This window comes from Syngnathoides biaculeatus, chromosome 4, assembly GCF_019802595.1.
Source record: "Syngnathoides biaculeatus isolate LvHL_M chromosome 4, ASM1980259v1, whole genome shotgun sequence".
NCBI lineage: Eukaryota > Metazoa > Chordata > Actinopteri > Syngnathiformes > Syngnathidae > Syngnathoides > Syngnathoides biaculeatus.
Genome location: NC_084643.1, coordinates 35277798 through 35294702, shown reverse-complemented (window position 1 = coordinate 35294702; position 16905 = coordinate 35277798). Strand labels below are relative to the sequence as shown.

The following is a 16905-nucleotide window of genomic DNA, read 5'->3' as shown; positions in this document are numbered from 1 at the left end:
TGGCAGGTGAACTGACATCCATTCAACATGTTTCAAATGACTGGTTCATTTTGAACATGCTGTCTTGCAGCCAGATGCTGTTTAGTTCCGCTTTCACAAAAAACATTTTTTTCCTTCCCAATTTGATTTATACATCTTATTGGTCACATTAACGGTTAAAAAAGAATCAGCTTTGTCTGCTATTTTTATCCTACAAAAGCTTGGCATTGGAAAAGGGGTATCTGAACTTTTCATATCCAGTATACCTATTTTGAAAAGGCCCGAAGCTAAACATTTGTGTCTCCATGGAGGATCTTTGTTCACTTGCCAATTCAAAGCAAAAACTAAGTCTTCCTAATTGGCCACTGAGCTAATGGATTGTTGAATCTTTTTTTTTTTTTTTTGGTTTTACAGATCTACCCTTGTATAAACTAAACAGTCAAAAAGGATGTTTTCTCCTTTATCAACCTGACTTCATGTATTCCAGGTTATCCTCTAGGACATTGTCCTTACATCCATCCATCCATCAATTTTCTGAGTCGCTTATCCTCACAAAGGTTGAGGGAGTGCTGAAGCCAATCCCATCTATTGTCAGCCAGGAGCGGGGGTACACCCTGAACTAGTTGCCAGCCAATTGCAGGGCACATAGAGACACACAGTAATCGCACTCACAATCACACACATATTCAGGGGCAATTTAGAGTCTCCAATGAATGCATGTTTTTGGGATGTGGGAGGAAACCGGAGTGCCCGGAGAAAACCCACATAGGCACGGGGAGAACATGCAAACTCCACACAGGCGGTGCCAGGATTTGAACCCAAGTCCTTAGAAGTGTGAAGTCAATGCTCTAAAGCTGTTCCAACGTGCCGCCCATGTCCTAACAAGTTGGGCTTATTTTAAGTTATTTTTATATATAGTAGGGTGGCATGGTGGCGCGGTTGGAAAGGGTTGGGCTCACTGTTCTGAGAACCCGGGGTTTCCTCCCACATTCCCAAAACATGTGTGGTCGGTTGAGTGAAGAATCTTAATTGACCGTAGGTGTGACTCTGAGTATGAATGGTTGTTTGTTTAAGAAGATCTGCCCTGTGATTGGCTGGTGACCACTTCAGGATGTACCTGGATGCTTCACGCCCATAGTCAACTGGGATGGGGTCCAACAAGTTGCATGCCTATAAACATTCTAAAATAGATACTGTAATGAAAAATCCATATAACATTATTCACTTCAATGTCTATACGAAAAAATAAATATGTGCGGAAAATGTGTCATCCATGCACAAAGTCTCAGAAGTCCCACCCAACATTCAAGTGGTAGCGATATTGCCTGCTACGTCATCAGCAGATGTCACGATGGGACATTTGCAATTGAAAACACGTAGTGGCACCTGTTATAGGAGAGGAACAACAGAGATTTTTGAATTTTTCCGAGACCCCTTCTCACACGGAAGCTCTTTTCGAAGAACAGAACATCTCAAGTGACGAGACTGGGGCAATATTACTCTATCATTTCAAGCCATATTTAGATGGTTTGTGGCTCACTTCTAACTAACAACAGACTCCCCGACAGTATGTATGACAGTATGTAGCGTACTCAGCCGCGAGCGACGACAACGTCGTAAAGCAGCCCGACTCGACGCTGCAATATCCAGCAAAACAACGAGCTGGCAATTTGGCAAATACGAAGGAACAAAGAGCTACCTTCCCCCAGGTAAAACTGGTATAAACACACGAGCCCGCCTGAGTGGGCGTCTGCTAATAACGTCACTTCCTGCTTCTTCTCCAAAACAAATCCCTCGAGAGGATTTTCATGGGGGGTATTACAAAAAGGCATATACGTCAAAATCATGTTATGTGGTGGAAAAATGTATAGGTCCATTCTGGCTGCCCTTTTTTGTGTATTAAAAACATACTAAAAATCATATTTTTCATGTCAGTGGACCTTTAAACTGTGTTGAAAAGGACTTTACAGTCAACATTTACATGACATTCAGACAGTTTTTGCACTAAAGTCCTTCAAAGCACAAGAGTATTTTAATCTGACTTAAATTAATTTAGCGTTTTACCTTGAACCAACTTTCAGTTTCAAAGCACACACACCCACATGCATGCGCACACGTCCACGCACGCCCTCCAGATGTGTATTCATTCATAGACCGGACACACAGACTATGTGTATGACTAAGTGTCTCGTCTGAGCTGTCCTACAAATTGTTTGGACTCTCATTCATCCATCCATCCATCCATCCATCCATCCATCCATTTTCTTAGCCTCTTATCCTCACAAGGTTCATGGAGAGTGCTGGAGCCTACTTCAGGTGTCAACGGGCAGGAGGCGGGTATACCCTGAACTGGTTGCCAGTCAATCACAGGGCATATTGAGACAAACAGCCGCACTCACAATCACACCGAAGGGCAATTAAGAGTGTCCAATTAATGTTGCATGTTTTTGGGATGTGGGAGGAAACTGGAGTCCCCGGAGAAAACCCACACAGGCACGGGGAGAACATGCGAACTTCACACAGGCGGGGGCCTCAGAACTGTGAGGCGGATGCTTGAACGAGTCATATATATAATATATATATATATATATATATATATATATACACACACACACACACACGCACACATTATATTGAGGTTCCTCTCCAATTATGTTTTATAGTACAGTATACTTTCTACACAGTGAATTCCTTCTCTTTGACTAAAATAACAAACAGTTGATAATATAGTTGTTAATAAACAAATGCAATTGATGAGCCTCAATGATATTTATTTATGTGGCATTGTCCTGCTTGTGCTTCTTACTCATGTAGCCAAACTATATGAGGTTGAGAGTCAAATGCACCAACCGCTACGGTGCAGGGTTGGGTGCTATTTCCAAGGATTCTAATCAATGCTTTAAAATTTAATCACTCGCTTATGTCTACTGTCCAAACTATGCCAAGACTCTTCAAATTCCAATATCCTATACAAACTGCCTCATCTGTTTCCCAACTCTGAGCTGACCAAGACTCCATTTAAAAATATATATATAGATCATTGTATATGCTATATTTAAAAAAAGGTCACATTTTGAATGAGGTTTCCTCTATATTGCTGTCAAACCTTGCAGCAAACTCTGAAATGCTTCCCGAATTGTTCAAACCATATATGGTAAACCATATGTAATTATTTTTTTCTGTGTGGGGTATGTGAATAACTGTAAACATTACTGAGAAGTTAGAAGTCAATGTACAAAGCATACTGTAATATATGCTCCCAGCATGCATTAAAGTATTCATAGCACCAAAGTCTTTAAACTTTTCATTATAAATAAGATGCATAAAAATGAGACATATGCAAGAAAATACGACAATACAAGAAAGTGATCATTAAACTCTATCGCGTGGAAATATTGAACCCTAACAATGTGGCACCTTTGCAGAAAGGCATTGTGTGTGGGGTTATATTGTATACATGTAGGTTTGGTAGTAGTCGTAATGTATGTTTCCATTGGAAGAAGCACATTGTACCGGAAAGGAAACAGGAGCCCCATCCAGGTCCCATTTTAAGTTTTCTGGCGGAGAGAAGGCGCTTGTAAACCAGGATTTCACCGTAGAAAGCTCCCTCCATATTGCACTCATTACGGTGAGGTTGACCTGTCCCCTTTGCAGAAAAACACCCCTCAAAAAATAATGCATACATCGCCATGCTTGACGGTGTGGATGTTGTTCTTGGGGTCAGAGTCTGAGTTCCTCTTCCTGCAAACACAACAAGTCAAAGAATGTTCATTGACAAACTTCGGATGAGCTGGTATACGTTCCCTCTTGAGCAGTTGGACCTTACAGGCGCTGTAGGCTTTTAATTCGTTACGGCTCATAAGTGTACTGCCGATGTTTTTCTCAGTGACCGTTGCCCCGGCTGCTTTGAGATCATCAACAAGCTCCTCCGAGTTAGTTCTGAGCTGATCCCTAAACCTTCTCCTGATCATTGATACCCCATGAGGTGAAATCCTTCAAGGATTCCCAGAATGAGGGAGACTGAAAGTCATTTGATGTTTATTCAATTTTCTAGAAATTGCACCAACAATTGTTGCCTTCTCACTCAACCTCTTGCCAATGATCTCGCAGCCCATTCCGGCCTTGTGCAAGTCTACAATCTTTTTCCCTGATGTCCTGAGAAAGTTCTTTGGTCATGCTCATGATGGAGAGGCTGGTGTATAATTGATTCTGTGGACAGGTGTCTTTATACAGGCAAAAAGATGAGGTAGGTGTCTTAGTACACCTGACAAGTTTAGATCAGGAGTACTTTCTTAAACTTTCTTCAACTTTCTTAAAGTGAAAAGGTTAGGCTGTGAGACCCAAATGCTTATTCCACTCAATGACATGCAGATAGAATTTTATCTTTTTTTAAATGTGATTTTGGGATTTTCTTGTTAATGTAATACTAGTACTCGTGTCTTTGTCAGTGGCTGAACATACAAAATTAGTGAGAGATCAAATGATAATTTCCTCCTCTGTAAAGGAAATTTTAAAATGTCCCTTTAACTTCGAAAGGTTTGTTTGAGGTTTGGTTCACTTAAGTTCACTTTTTCCACTGGTTTGTATTGAACGGCTATTAAATACATTTTTCCAGACTGAGCAATATTCCTGCATTGCTGAATTATTTGTTGATTTGTTTAATTTTTCATTGTTGTTAATTATTGGTTAATTGTTATTCCTGTATTGGTCAATTATTTCTCTCATCTACTAAAAACCATTTAAAGTCAATCATGTTGCTTTTTCGGACAAATATTGTTATACAATGAACATGCAATTAATTAACATTATTTAATTGCAGAGCTCTTAATTATTTATCTATCCAAGCACTTATCCTGGCTAATTAGATACATATTCGAATTGAGGCAGTACAGTTTGCAAGTCACCTGTGGAGGTTTTCTTCATGTACTCTGGCTTCCTACCACATCTCAAAAAACAACAAAAACATCATTTTTGTTCCATTTGCTAATTGCCAATATGTGGTCAAGGCATTAAATCCAAAATCAGCACAACATGATAGCTAAGCGATTAATGCTTGAGCGCCAGGGTGCCCTCTTCATATGGCCTTAATTATGTGACCTTTATTCATTCATGTTGGAACTTTTGGATTATACCGTAAGATTTGGTACTTGACTCACTCACAGGACCGTTGAGCGTTTTGCAGGATTGCTTTACTGTCCAAAAGTTTAACTTAATCATGTTTCTTTCTTTTGTAAAAATGGTATTCATCCTGAAATCCACAAAGTGCTTTTGTCTCGGTGTAATACCACATATAGTTATCTTCTGTTTTTCTTGATTATTTTGTGACATGATAGGATTGGTAATAAGAGGGGTATTAGATATGTGAAATCTCCACTTAAGACTCATCCGTGTCCACCGTGCACTACGTGTCACTGGTGTTTTGACAAAAAAAATTTGAGAAATCAGATTGGTGATTTCGACTGGATGTGTGTACTGTGGATGTCAGCGGTGATTTTAACGTGTCCCGACTCTCAATGCTTTCTAAAATAATCTGTAATGTGATCTCAACTTATTGTTGGTGGATCTGGTGATGATTGTGTTTTGACAAAATAAGGCTAAAACTCTTGGAAAATGGATGGAAATATAGAAAATATCTAAGTGGTGATGTCATCTTTATCTTTACATGTCCCAAAGTTTCTTTCCATGCAATCCATCCCTGCACCCATCCACCATTCTCTCTGCTGCTTATCCTTAGAAGGGTTGAGAGAGTGCTTGAGGCTATACCAGCTACCTTCGGGCAGGAGGCGGGTTACATCCTGAACTGGTTGCCATTAATCGCAGGGCACATACAAACATTTTCACCCACAATCACACCTATTGTCAATTAAGAGTCTCCAATTATTAACGCATTTTTGGGGGGTTGTGGAAGGAAACTGGAATGCCCGGAGAAGACCCACACAGGCACGGGGAGGACATGCAAAATCCACAAAGGTGGGTCTGGGATTTGAACCCCTGTCCTCAGAACTGTGAGGCAGACGCGCTACCCAGTCGCTACACCGTGCCGCCCCAACTAGTACATATTTTTCCCTAAAGAAAAAGAATAGATTTTCATCTTTCTGTCAGTGGCATTTGCCCCAGCACCTTTTGTCTTTTGTCTTCATAAACAAACAATAACCTTTGAAACATTTGTATTTCCCTTAGACAAAAAAATGATTTCATCCTCCTTCCCACCAATCGATTTTGCCCCAATTGTTTGTCCAGGCAACATTGCAGTTTTGCAAGTGTACTGCATGTGTGTGTGCGCGTTGTTAATCTGGCGCATCAATGTGTGGCTGTGGGCAACACAACAACAGCAAGACTTTAATGGACACAGGCTGACATCACAGCGCACTTGCAGCCCGCAGTCAAGATAGCGACAATGTGGATGTGATCTTATCTCCGCATTTCAACACATGAGAAAGACACACACGCACACGCGAGGCCAGTGAGCATCTCTCTTCCCACTCGGCCTGCAGGGAGAATCTTTTCCTTGATATCTTCTTTCATCACTGTATGCTTCTTTTATTGCCTTTGTCATGCTTTTAATCCTCTTTATTCCTTCCTGGCCGCCTCTTCCTCCGATTTACCTGTTTCTCCCCCGCCTCCTGCGTCTTACTTACATCTACTGGATATGCAGGAAACATTCAGCTTCAGTTGACTTTGATCTAAAAAAACGTGTATTTTAAGGTCTTTGAAGACTAAATTGTCTTTGAAGTTTACAAAAACATTCTTCCTCATACATACAACATACACTTTGTAATGTTCGCAATGTCACAAAACGCATACTCGAGTGTCTTTGAAGACTATTTTTTAACGTTTATTAAATTACATTTAAAATTCAATTGAATTTAATTCATATTGAAATCAAGGTTTACAAAACACCTTTTGGGCTCATTGGTTACTTAAGTTATTGTTGATGTTTACATAAATGCTCTACATCATTTGGGGTTTTGGAGTTCGTTTCTCCTCCCACACGCGACCAAACTACTTCCCCCCCGATCGACCTCCGCAGTGGCAATGAACAATGCCGGCATACACACCTACCTGTCATTTGGAACCCAGGAAGCTCTCATCCTTTGGACCTGTGCAATCCATTTTTCACGACAAACCGGGTCTTTTGGAAAAGTGTGAAGAGTGAATACATCCTCCCAAGTGTTCGAGCAATATCCAGCAATACAACCAGATGGCATTTTGGCTGATGCGGAGGACAAAACAGCTACTTTCCCACTGGTAAAACTGATATAAACACACAAACTCGTCAATGTGGGCGTCTTGAAAAAACATCACTTTCTGTTTCTTCTCCAGAACAAATGCCTTGAAAGGATTTTTGTGGCGGGATATTTATATTTCATATATTCATAATTCATATACAACAACATCTTGACGTGGTGAAAAACGGATAGGTCCATTCCAGCTGCCTTTTTTTATTTTTTATTTTTTTATTAAAAACGTACTAAAAATCATGCCATGCATGTTGGTAGACCTTTAAATTGGCATTAATGTTGACAAAATGTGATTTGGGCTCTCTGATGACTTTAGTAGTTGATGTTTACAAATCACAAATTATACCCTTTGAAGATTTTAAATGTACGATACATACAAAGCACTCAAGTATGGTTTGGTGAATCCCTAAATAGTCTTTGATCTTGCTTCAACTCTTTTTTGAATGTCTTTATTGTCTTAAATTATTTGGTGGGGTTAACTCCTGGGTTTAAAAAAAAAATGTAAGCATGAAGGCTTCATGGAAGCAGCACACTCCATGTGTTTTTTTTCATTATTATTCACGATGGCTGAATTGGTCTGGTTGTCTTAATTACCCTCACAAACCTACCATCCACAAACAATAAACTATAATCTTGAGTGTGTGTGGGTAAGGCCCCCTTTTGGAAACAGAACACCATCTAATCATCACGCCAGTCATTGTTCGGTGTTGTGAGAAAAAAAAAAAACGAGTTGTGAATATGCGAGCTTCAAGTGACGTGAAAAGAAATGGAACAAAAACACTCACAAAATGAGCACACTCGGAAGGAGCAATCTGTTACTCTGAAGTCTAACGTGACTGTGTTGTGTGTGTCGGTTAGGACACAGAGGTGTTGAACACCGCAATCCTGACTGGTCACCGGGTGTCTCTGCCCGTTAAGCTGGTCACGGTGGGGACGGACGGCCAAGTGAGGGAGGTGGACGACTCGGTCAGTTGCAGCTCAGCCGACGTCGATGTGCTCAAAGTAAGTGCTGGACCAACATGAGAGTTGTTTATGAAAATACTGGACATGCTAGGTATGTAGGAGGTGACATTGTCTTTGGTGGTTGTGAAAATGAACATGATCGGTTCGTCACAAATAATAGTTCTTTGATGTTTACAAAATGTACTTTGGTGTCTTTTGAGACGCCTCATTGTCTTTGATCTTTACGAAAACATGAAGGCTCGGTAAATGAAAACTATTTTGTCTTTGCTGTTTTTGTACATCAAAGACTACATTTTCTTCAGTATTAACAAAAACGTTTGTTTGATGACTAAATTTTCAGATTTTTACAAAAATGCATGATGTTTTCAGTTAATACTACAGTTTTGACATTTACAGAAATATAAGTTAGGTTCTTTGATGAATAATTTGTCTTTGAGGCTTCCAAATGTACTTTTGTTGAAATAGATTTAATGTATTAACATTTTATTCAGTTTAGTTAGTTTTATGTTAGGTTCATCTTTGACGACTTTAAAGTGAATTTGCTGTTAAAAAATATGTTAGGTTTGGTAAAGATATAACTGGCTTTGACTCCAAGAAAATGTACATGATGGGTTTATCAAAGATAACATTTCCTTCATAGTTCACGAAAACATGATTTAAGGTTTGCTGAAGACGAAAATGCTTTAGATGTTGGCGAAAATAGTATGCTAGTTTTTATTAACTACTTCAAAAACTTTGTTTGTAATAACTAAACATTATCTTTTGCATTTACAAAAATGTGTACAATAGGTCTATTAGAGGTTCCATCATGCCTGTGATGTTTATAAAAACATGGACATTTGACAAAATTGTCTCTAACGTTTACCAAAAACAAGTATGATGTATGTATACATCATAACACGTAAAGTTTATTCCAGACTGTCAAATATCCTTGATGTTTCGAAAAAGATGAACATTAGGTACAATTAGGAATGAAGTGCCATGTTCTCGCATTCTTGTTGTCTTTTTTCATGAGGCTAGCGTGTGCGCATTTGACACATGCGGATTGTCCCACAATGACCTCGGGCCCACCCACCGTGCCTCAGGTGCAGATTTTGTGCGCAACAGCCTGTGAGGCGTGACTCGTTGAAGTCAGACACTGCCAGTAAATCGTGGAACATGGACTTTTCCTGAGACTTGAGAATGCCAAAGAAATCCATTTTGAAAAAAAGGACACTTTAAATCTGAAATTCGCTTTTGAGACTTGCCGCTCTGCCAAACACACGACAGGCGTGCCCAGTACACACACATAAAGTCAGTCGAGATGGGGTTTATTTTTCCCCTTGATTTCATTCCTTTCTGACCACAGATATCAAATGCCAGACAATATTATATTTTATAAAATTATCCCATAAGATTATCCTTCTGAGGTACAGTATGTTATGTGTATGTTATAGAGTGTTTATTACATGTGTTCAAAATTGACAACCAAACACCTTTATGTATTTGAACAATATCGGCATTTGTGTATACAAAGCCTCTGTACGTCACTAAACTAGTAGGTGGTACTCACACGCTCAACTCGTGAGCACTCCTGCTCAGCTCAACCCACAATTTGCCACCCTCCCAGGATGTAAAATTTTGAAAATCCCTCCCTGGCAAATGCCGATCAACAATCTTTTGGGGCATATGTGCTGCTGTCCCAGATGCACGTTTGGTCATCTTATTGTCGTACAAACTTTACTTCTCTAATAAACAACATTCTAGTGAAAGGTTGGCGGTAAAAAAAAAATGAAGACGGGAAAAAAAAAACTTCATGACACTGGCAAATTAAATGTAATTGGTAGCTTTCCAGGAGCCTCTTTTCCAGTCTGTGTCATATATTGTGACTGCCTGCAAACTTGAAGTGCTATACAATGTTTCAACACCACGGGGTGCTGTACTTACTACATCCTCCAGACTGTGGAGGAGGAAAATCTTAAATCTGTGGGAGAATGTGCGCCGGACCAGATTGGACAGACAACGGCCACATTTCAGGGTTGCAGCAACCAGCGAGTGTAGATGGCATGCGGGTGCACAAATGACAGGTTTGACTTGACCCAAGAAAGCGGGAATTCAGCCAGATTGCACAGCCGGACACCATTTCTGACTTAAACACATGCGAAAAGATGGCCATAAGACTTTAAAATGTCTTTGACATTCACAAACACACGTACGCTCGGTGTATTTACGACCCAAGTAAAAGCAGGCTCTTTTGATATGTTGTCACATTTAAATATGCTACAGTTTTATTGTTATCTGTGTTGTTTTTAGCTCATTTTTGTGATTGGTTGCTCCCCGTTGTCCCCCCTTAACGACAAACCCGATGAAGAATTATATCTCGGACAAACACAACAGAGTTAAATCTATACTGGCTATAAAGTAGTAATGTTTACGGAGAACAAATGTGGGAAATTCATCCCACGGCAAAAACTTTAAAGTGGTGGCGAGGCTCCGCGTGCACTAGCCGTTGCCGCCGGAGCGCTAAATGAATCAAGCGGAGGAATGCACGCGGTGAAAGATAGAAGATTGATTCCTCTGGCGTGGCGTCGCCTTTGTCCTCGGGAAGCACAAATGAAACGGCGCCTCACTGTGACACTTTCAATATGAAAACAGTTTCTTTTCATGAGCCGACAGGAGCCACGCTGTTTAAGTGTGATCAATAACACTGGAATGGGGGGCACTCATTTCAATGTGGCCCGCTGCTTGCGTGTCTTTGAGTGTGTTCTTGAGGGTGTGTTTGCTGCACAAGATTTGGTCCACATTTTCAACACGATCACACAAACATTTCTCACATCACATTCTGGATGGATGGATGGATGGATCTAATATTTCCCCCAAAATCCACAGAATGTAGAGGTTTTAAAGACTTACATGTCTGCTGTTTATAAATGCATACTGTATAAAAGGTATATTGAAGTCTGTTTTCAAAACATTCCATCCATCCATTTTTTGTACTGCTTACCCTCTCAAGGGCCACAGGTGTGCTGGATCCTATCCCAGCTAACTTCGGTACACCCTGAATTAGACGCCAGACAGTGACAATGACAGGCCACATCGGAAAAATAAAACAACTGTTCGCACCTATAGGCAAGTTTGTCTTCAATCAAGCTACAAGGCATACTTTTTGAGATCTGGGAGGAAACCGAAGTACCGGTAAAAACCTGCGCAGGCACAGGGAGAACATGCAAATGCAACACAGGCAAGCCCAGATTTGAAAACTGTGAGGGAGATGTGCTAAAAAGTCACTCACCATCGCTCCTTTACAAACATGTTAGATTTATTTAAGACTAAACTGTAGGTAAGGTTGTCACTGATGGTGCATTTGCGTGACTTGAGCTTGGGTTCATTCACTCAGTGATGATGTCAATGGTTGTCTGTTCCCTGCAACTGACAGGGGACCAGTTCAGGGTGTAGTCTGCCTTTTGCCCAAAGTCAGATAGAATGGGCTCCAGCACCCTGCGACCCTGAAGAGCCCAGACCATCACACTGCCACGACCATGCAAGACTTTTGACACAATATTCTTTTTTTTCAAATGCTGTGCCATTTTTACGACATATGTAACGGGCCACACACATTCCAAAAAGTTCAGTTTTGTCCTCGTTAGTGCACTGAATGTTTCTCCAAACGTCTTGAGGAAATGAGATGAGCTTTTGTATTCTTTGCTGACAGAGGGGATTTTTGCTCTGGTACTCTCCCATGGATGGTCTTTTTGGCCAGTGTCTTTCTTATGGTAGAGTCATGAAAACTGACCCTAACTGCCAGCAAAGCGTGCAGGTCTTAAGATGTTGTTTGAGGTTCTTTTGTGACCTCTCGGATGAGTCGTCGTCGCACTCTTGGATCAATTTTAGTTGGTTTTCCACTTCTGCGAAGGTTTCCTACTGTTCCCAGTTTTCTCCATTTGCGGATAATTGCTCTGACGGTGGTTCACTGGAGCCTCGAAGTTTTAGAAATTGCTTGGCAACCTTATTCAGTCTGATGGATTTCAATCACTTTTTATTCATTATTTCTTCTTGAATTTCTTTGGATCATTGCATAATCCATTAATGCCCTGTAATTGGCTGGCAACCAGTTCAGGGTGTACCCTGCCTCCTGCCCGATGACAAATGTGATAGGCGCCAGAACTTCCGCGACCCTCGTGATGATAAGCAGCTCAGAAAACGGATGGATGGGTGGATAATGCATTGGTTCTTGAGATCTTATAGCCTACCTTACAATTTCTGACAGATTCTGTTTAATTGATTTCTTGATTCAACAAGTATGGTGGCAATCACGACTGGGTGTGGCTTGTGAAATTGAACTCATTGAACTCACCTTTCCCAAATTTATGGTTATGGTGACTTTGTGATTTGACAAGATGCGGGGGAGCAATTACTTTTTTCTCAGAGAGTCAGAAAGGTTTGGATTTTTCTTGTGGCTTAATTTATTGAATGGTTATTTGAAAACTACTACTATTTAATATTTCCTTAGGATGTATCCGACAGCAGAAGGAAATGGAAAAAAAAAGAAGAGAGAAATCACGAGGTGGCAAATGCTTTTTCACAGCACTATATAAAAAGTGTGTGCGCGCATTTTTCTGAACTCAAAATGGCTTTGATAGTTACAAAACATGCATGTTACCTTAAGACTAAAATATGTTTCTTTATTTTAAAATGTTTGGTGTCTGACTTGTATAAGGGATTTTTAATTTAAATGAGGTTTTCCTGACTAAATAAAGGATGACTCTCCAATGTCTTTGACCTTTACAAAAACATGTATATTTGGTTTTTAATCTACATTCACACTGTAAGGCATGATGCCCAGTGCAGGATTTAGTTTTTTGTGCGTGTGTGTTGAAGCTGATCTTTTTATGTAGTCGTTCCCATGACAAAACCAAATACGTGTGAACCATGATGTTCGCAGATGACATTGTGATCTGCAGTGAGAGCCGGGATCAGGTGGAGGAACAATTAGAAAGATGGAAGCATGTCTGGAATATATATATTATATAGATATATATATCTATATAATATATTTGCGTGAATGAGAGGAATGGAGGGGGAAGAGTGAGGCTACAGGGAGAAGAGATAGCAAGGGTGGACGACTTCAAATACAGAGCAATGGTGAGTGTGGTAAAGAAGTGAAGAAACGGGTTCAAGCAGGTTGGATCAGCTGGTGGAAGGTGTCTGGTGTGTTTGTGACCAAAGAGTCTTTGCTAGGATGTAGGGCAAAGTTTATAAAACAGCGGTGAGGCTGACCATGATGTATGGGTTAGAGACTTTGGCACTGAAGAGACAACAGGAAGCAGAGCTGGAGGTGGCAGAAATGATGTTGATGTTCTCTCTAGGAGTGAACAGGTTGGATAGGATTAGAAATGAGCTCATTATAGGGACAGCCAAAGTTGGATGTTTTGAGGGCAACGTTCGAGAGAGCAGACTTCAATAGTTTGAACATGTCCAGAGGCGAAAAGGTGAGTATATGGGTAGAAGGGTGGTGAGGATGGAGCTTCCAGCCAAAAGAGCGAGAGGAAGACCAAAGAGGAGGTTGATGGATGTTATGAGGGAAGACATGAGTACAGTTTGTGTTCGGGAGTAAGATACAGGAGATAGGTGCACATGGAAAAAGATGAAACGCTGTGGTGACTCCTGACTGGAGAAGCTGAAAGGAAAAGAAAACTCGTAACGGAACACGTCCATTATGTCACACGCATGCGCAAAAAACAAGGCATCACATTGCGCATGCACACAAACACGAGTGTTGGTGTTTATTGAAATAAACATGGCCCATTACATAGGTCTCATCATGACATATTTTATGCAACTGCAGCCAACAATTTTGGATATTTAACAGTTCAAAAGCATCTTTTATTCACCCCTGACCGTTTTCTGCTTTGTCGTCTGCATTTGCTGTTTTGTCACGTTTGTTTGGATGAACAATTGTGATGTTTGTCGCCGTTTGATAAAGTATAGGTCAGATACGCACCCTGTGAGCATCCACAGTGCTCTCCCATTGCATAAATATCTGATTTACATCCCCCTCTGAAAGAGACCTGTAACGGATCTAAAAAAAAAAAAAAAAATCTAAGTTGTTCATTCACATTCACAGCAATAATTGCATCTGTCACATTTGGCAAAAAAAAATAGAAATTTTCCTGCAGTGTGAACACACAGTGGAACAGTTGCATGACTCGTTCGAGTGTTAGCCTCACAGTTCTGAGGACCAGAGTTCAAATCCCAGCCCCGCCTGTGTGGAGTTCGCATGTTCTCCCCGTGCGTGCGTGGGTTTTCTCCGGGCACTCCGGTTTCTTTCCACATCCCAAAAACGTGCAACATTAATTGGACACTAAATTGCCCCTAGGTGTGACTATGAGTGCAACTGTTGTCTCCATGTCCCCTGCAATTGGTTGGAAACCAGTTCAGGGTGTAACCTGGCTCCTGCCTGATGACAGCTGAGACAGGCTCCAGCACTCCTCATGATCCTTGTGAGGATAAGCGGCAAAGAAAATGGACGGGTGGATGTACATCAGGACTATGTAGTAGTAAAATTGTATTGTGACATACGAATGGGGATTTTTCCATGAAAAGCATCACACAAAAAAACACGTTTAGGTGTCCTGCTGTATACCTGTTTTCTAGTACTTCCTATTACATTGTCACTAGTGCTGTAGTTCAATTGGATGAAGTTTGTGTGCATGGGTTTTAACAGCGCTGTTTGTACACGGATAAATACAAAGGTGATTAAGAATTGATCAGTGTGACATTTAATGAAGCACTCGCCCGCTTTGACACGCCTCTGTTACAGATGCACGTGCACACACACAATCAGACACACATGCGCACGCACACGCGGCGTCCTTGGAAAGTGTGTGTATCATGGCGTGTCTGTGTGTGTGTGTGTGTGTGTGTGTGTGTATGCACCTTTGCTGAAAGGTACAGTAATAATCACTTTATATGCATATTTTCCACTATACCCCCAAAAAGTGGAGTGAAAGTGAAAAGGAAGCCTCATCATAATCCCAAATGACTTTTCCTTTTTTCTTTTTTTTTTTTTGCTGAATATATTTTATTTAATTTTCTATTGTTCAAGGTTATCAGTAAAGTTACAAGGGGGTCATAAAAGCGTGGTAATAAACATTACATTACAGCTAACTGAGAATTTACAAGTTGGAATCACCCTTCCCACCATAAAATAACATACCATAATGACAATCAGTCTTTTGCTGGGTTTCTCCTTGTCTTTTTGTCTGGCAATTTTGCACCTGATGGCTTTGACTTTACGACACATAACCCCAATCCCATCATTCCGTGGGATTTTTTCTTTCTATAACAGTCTGAACAGACTGTTGAATCATGCCTTTCAAATGTTCCATATTGTATTTGTATTTACTGTCATACTATATAACTTTGGGGAAAATAAAAAGACTTTCACTCGCACAGTTCACCAAATGAGAGACAACGCTTGCTTGTTTCAAGCTGTTTGTTTATTGCTCCCAAAACTGGAAACTAAAAAAGCAAAAGCAAATTAAACATTCTACACTACAATTCAAAAACCAATCAGATACGAAATATGGACACGTGAGGTGCTGGCATTATTTTTGTCCAGGATAATTCGATATCTTCGAACGAACAGTATTTTGGACACACAAAGCAGCAGCGCATAGAGCAGACCATGCGAGACCTCAGTGCTGTCTGTGATGTGGTGGTACAAGGTGGTACTACCCCAAAGCCTCAGTTGAGACACGTCTGTATACTGTGAAAAACCCTGTAAAGTTATCTCTTTAAATTCCATAGCATACATTCACTGTATTTGTAGTTGTTAAGCTTATATCTATTATGCGAGGTGAGTACACCCTTAAGTCCACCTTTTTGTCTCCTGCTAAAACTTCCCATGCGACTTTTCCCGTCCGCTCCCCTATTGAACATTTTGACTTTGTTTTGACTCCTTACCGGCATGAAGCAGCACAATGAACTCATAACTCCTCACTGAGCATGCTCTCACACTGACAGCTTTTTAAAATGCACATCAAACGTCACTTTTTATGCCTGCCGAGCGGACGAACACAATGTCAGACTGGCCGCCGACTGTCAACGTGACCCAAAAGTTTCACTTGGAATGGTCCCTCACTTTAGTGTACATTCATGCAGTTTTCACAGAGGAATGAACATGATTGTGTTACATTAGAAACACATAGAACATGTCTTTCTGAATTTGACACCCTGTAAAGAAAAGTGTAACCAACACCCTCCCCCAAAATGAGAATTTAATAATTAAAACACTCAAGTATGTTAGATGAAGCTTCAAAATCCATTATTTGAGCCGCTTATCCTCGCAAGTGTTGCGTGAAAGTTTCAAAATCAATAAATAAACATTTTCCTCGAATGTGGCCATGCCAGTGCAAAGCCAAGTTGGACTTTTAGACAAAACCAAATTCACCTTTCTCACCCTTTGGCCTTCCTCTGTCTGATGTGAATGTACTCACAGCAGACGATGAGGCGCTCTTGCCTCCGTCCACATGCTGGCTGTCACATACAATTTTGTTCTCCCTCACTCTTCTGCTTTCTCTCTGTGACCTGTGTGCACTCACGGCTGACAACAAGGCGCTCTAAAGCAGCCTTGACAGTGCAAAGCCTCACTCCACACGCTGGCTGCTGAGTTGGACTTCCACAAAGGCGTAAAAACTATTGTTGGTCTGTGTGTGTGTGTGCGTGTGTCTGTGTGTGTGTT

The 16905-nt window shown here is 40.7% G+C and overlaps 1 protein-coding gene across 1 annotated transcript in view; it reads left to right on the top strand.

The window, feature by feature from the left end:
* The window catches only part of si:dkey-215k6.1 (transmembrane protein 132B), a 211976-nt gene that overhangs the window by 174371 nt on the left and 20700 nt on the right, over positions 1–16905 (top strand). The window contains exon 6 of the mRNA XM_061818285.1: positions 8079–8222. Within this exon, the coding sequence (XP_061674269.1) occupies positions 8079–8222 (144 nt within the window). The remainder of the gene's footprint in view (positions 1–8078; positions 8223–16905) is intronic.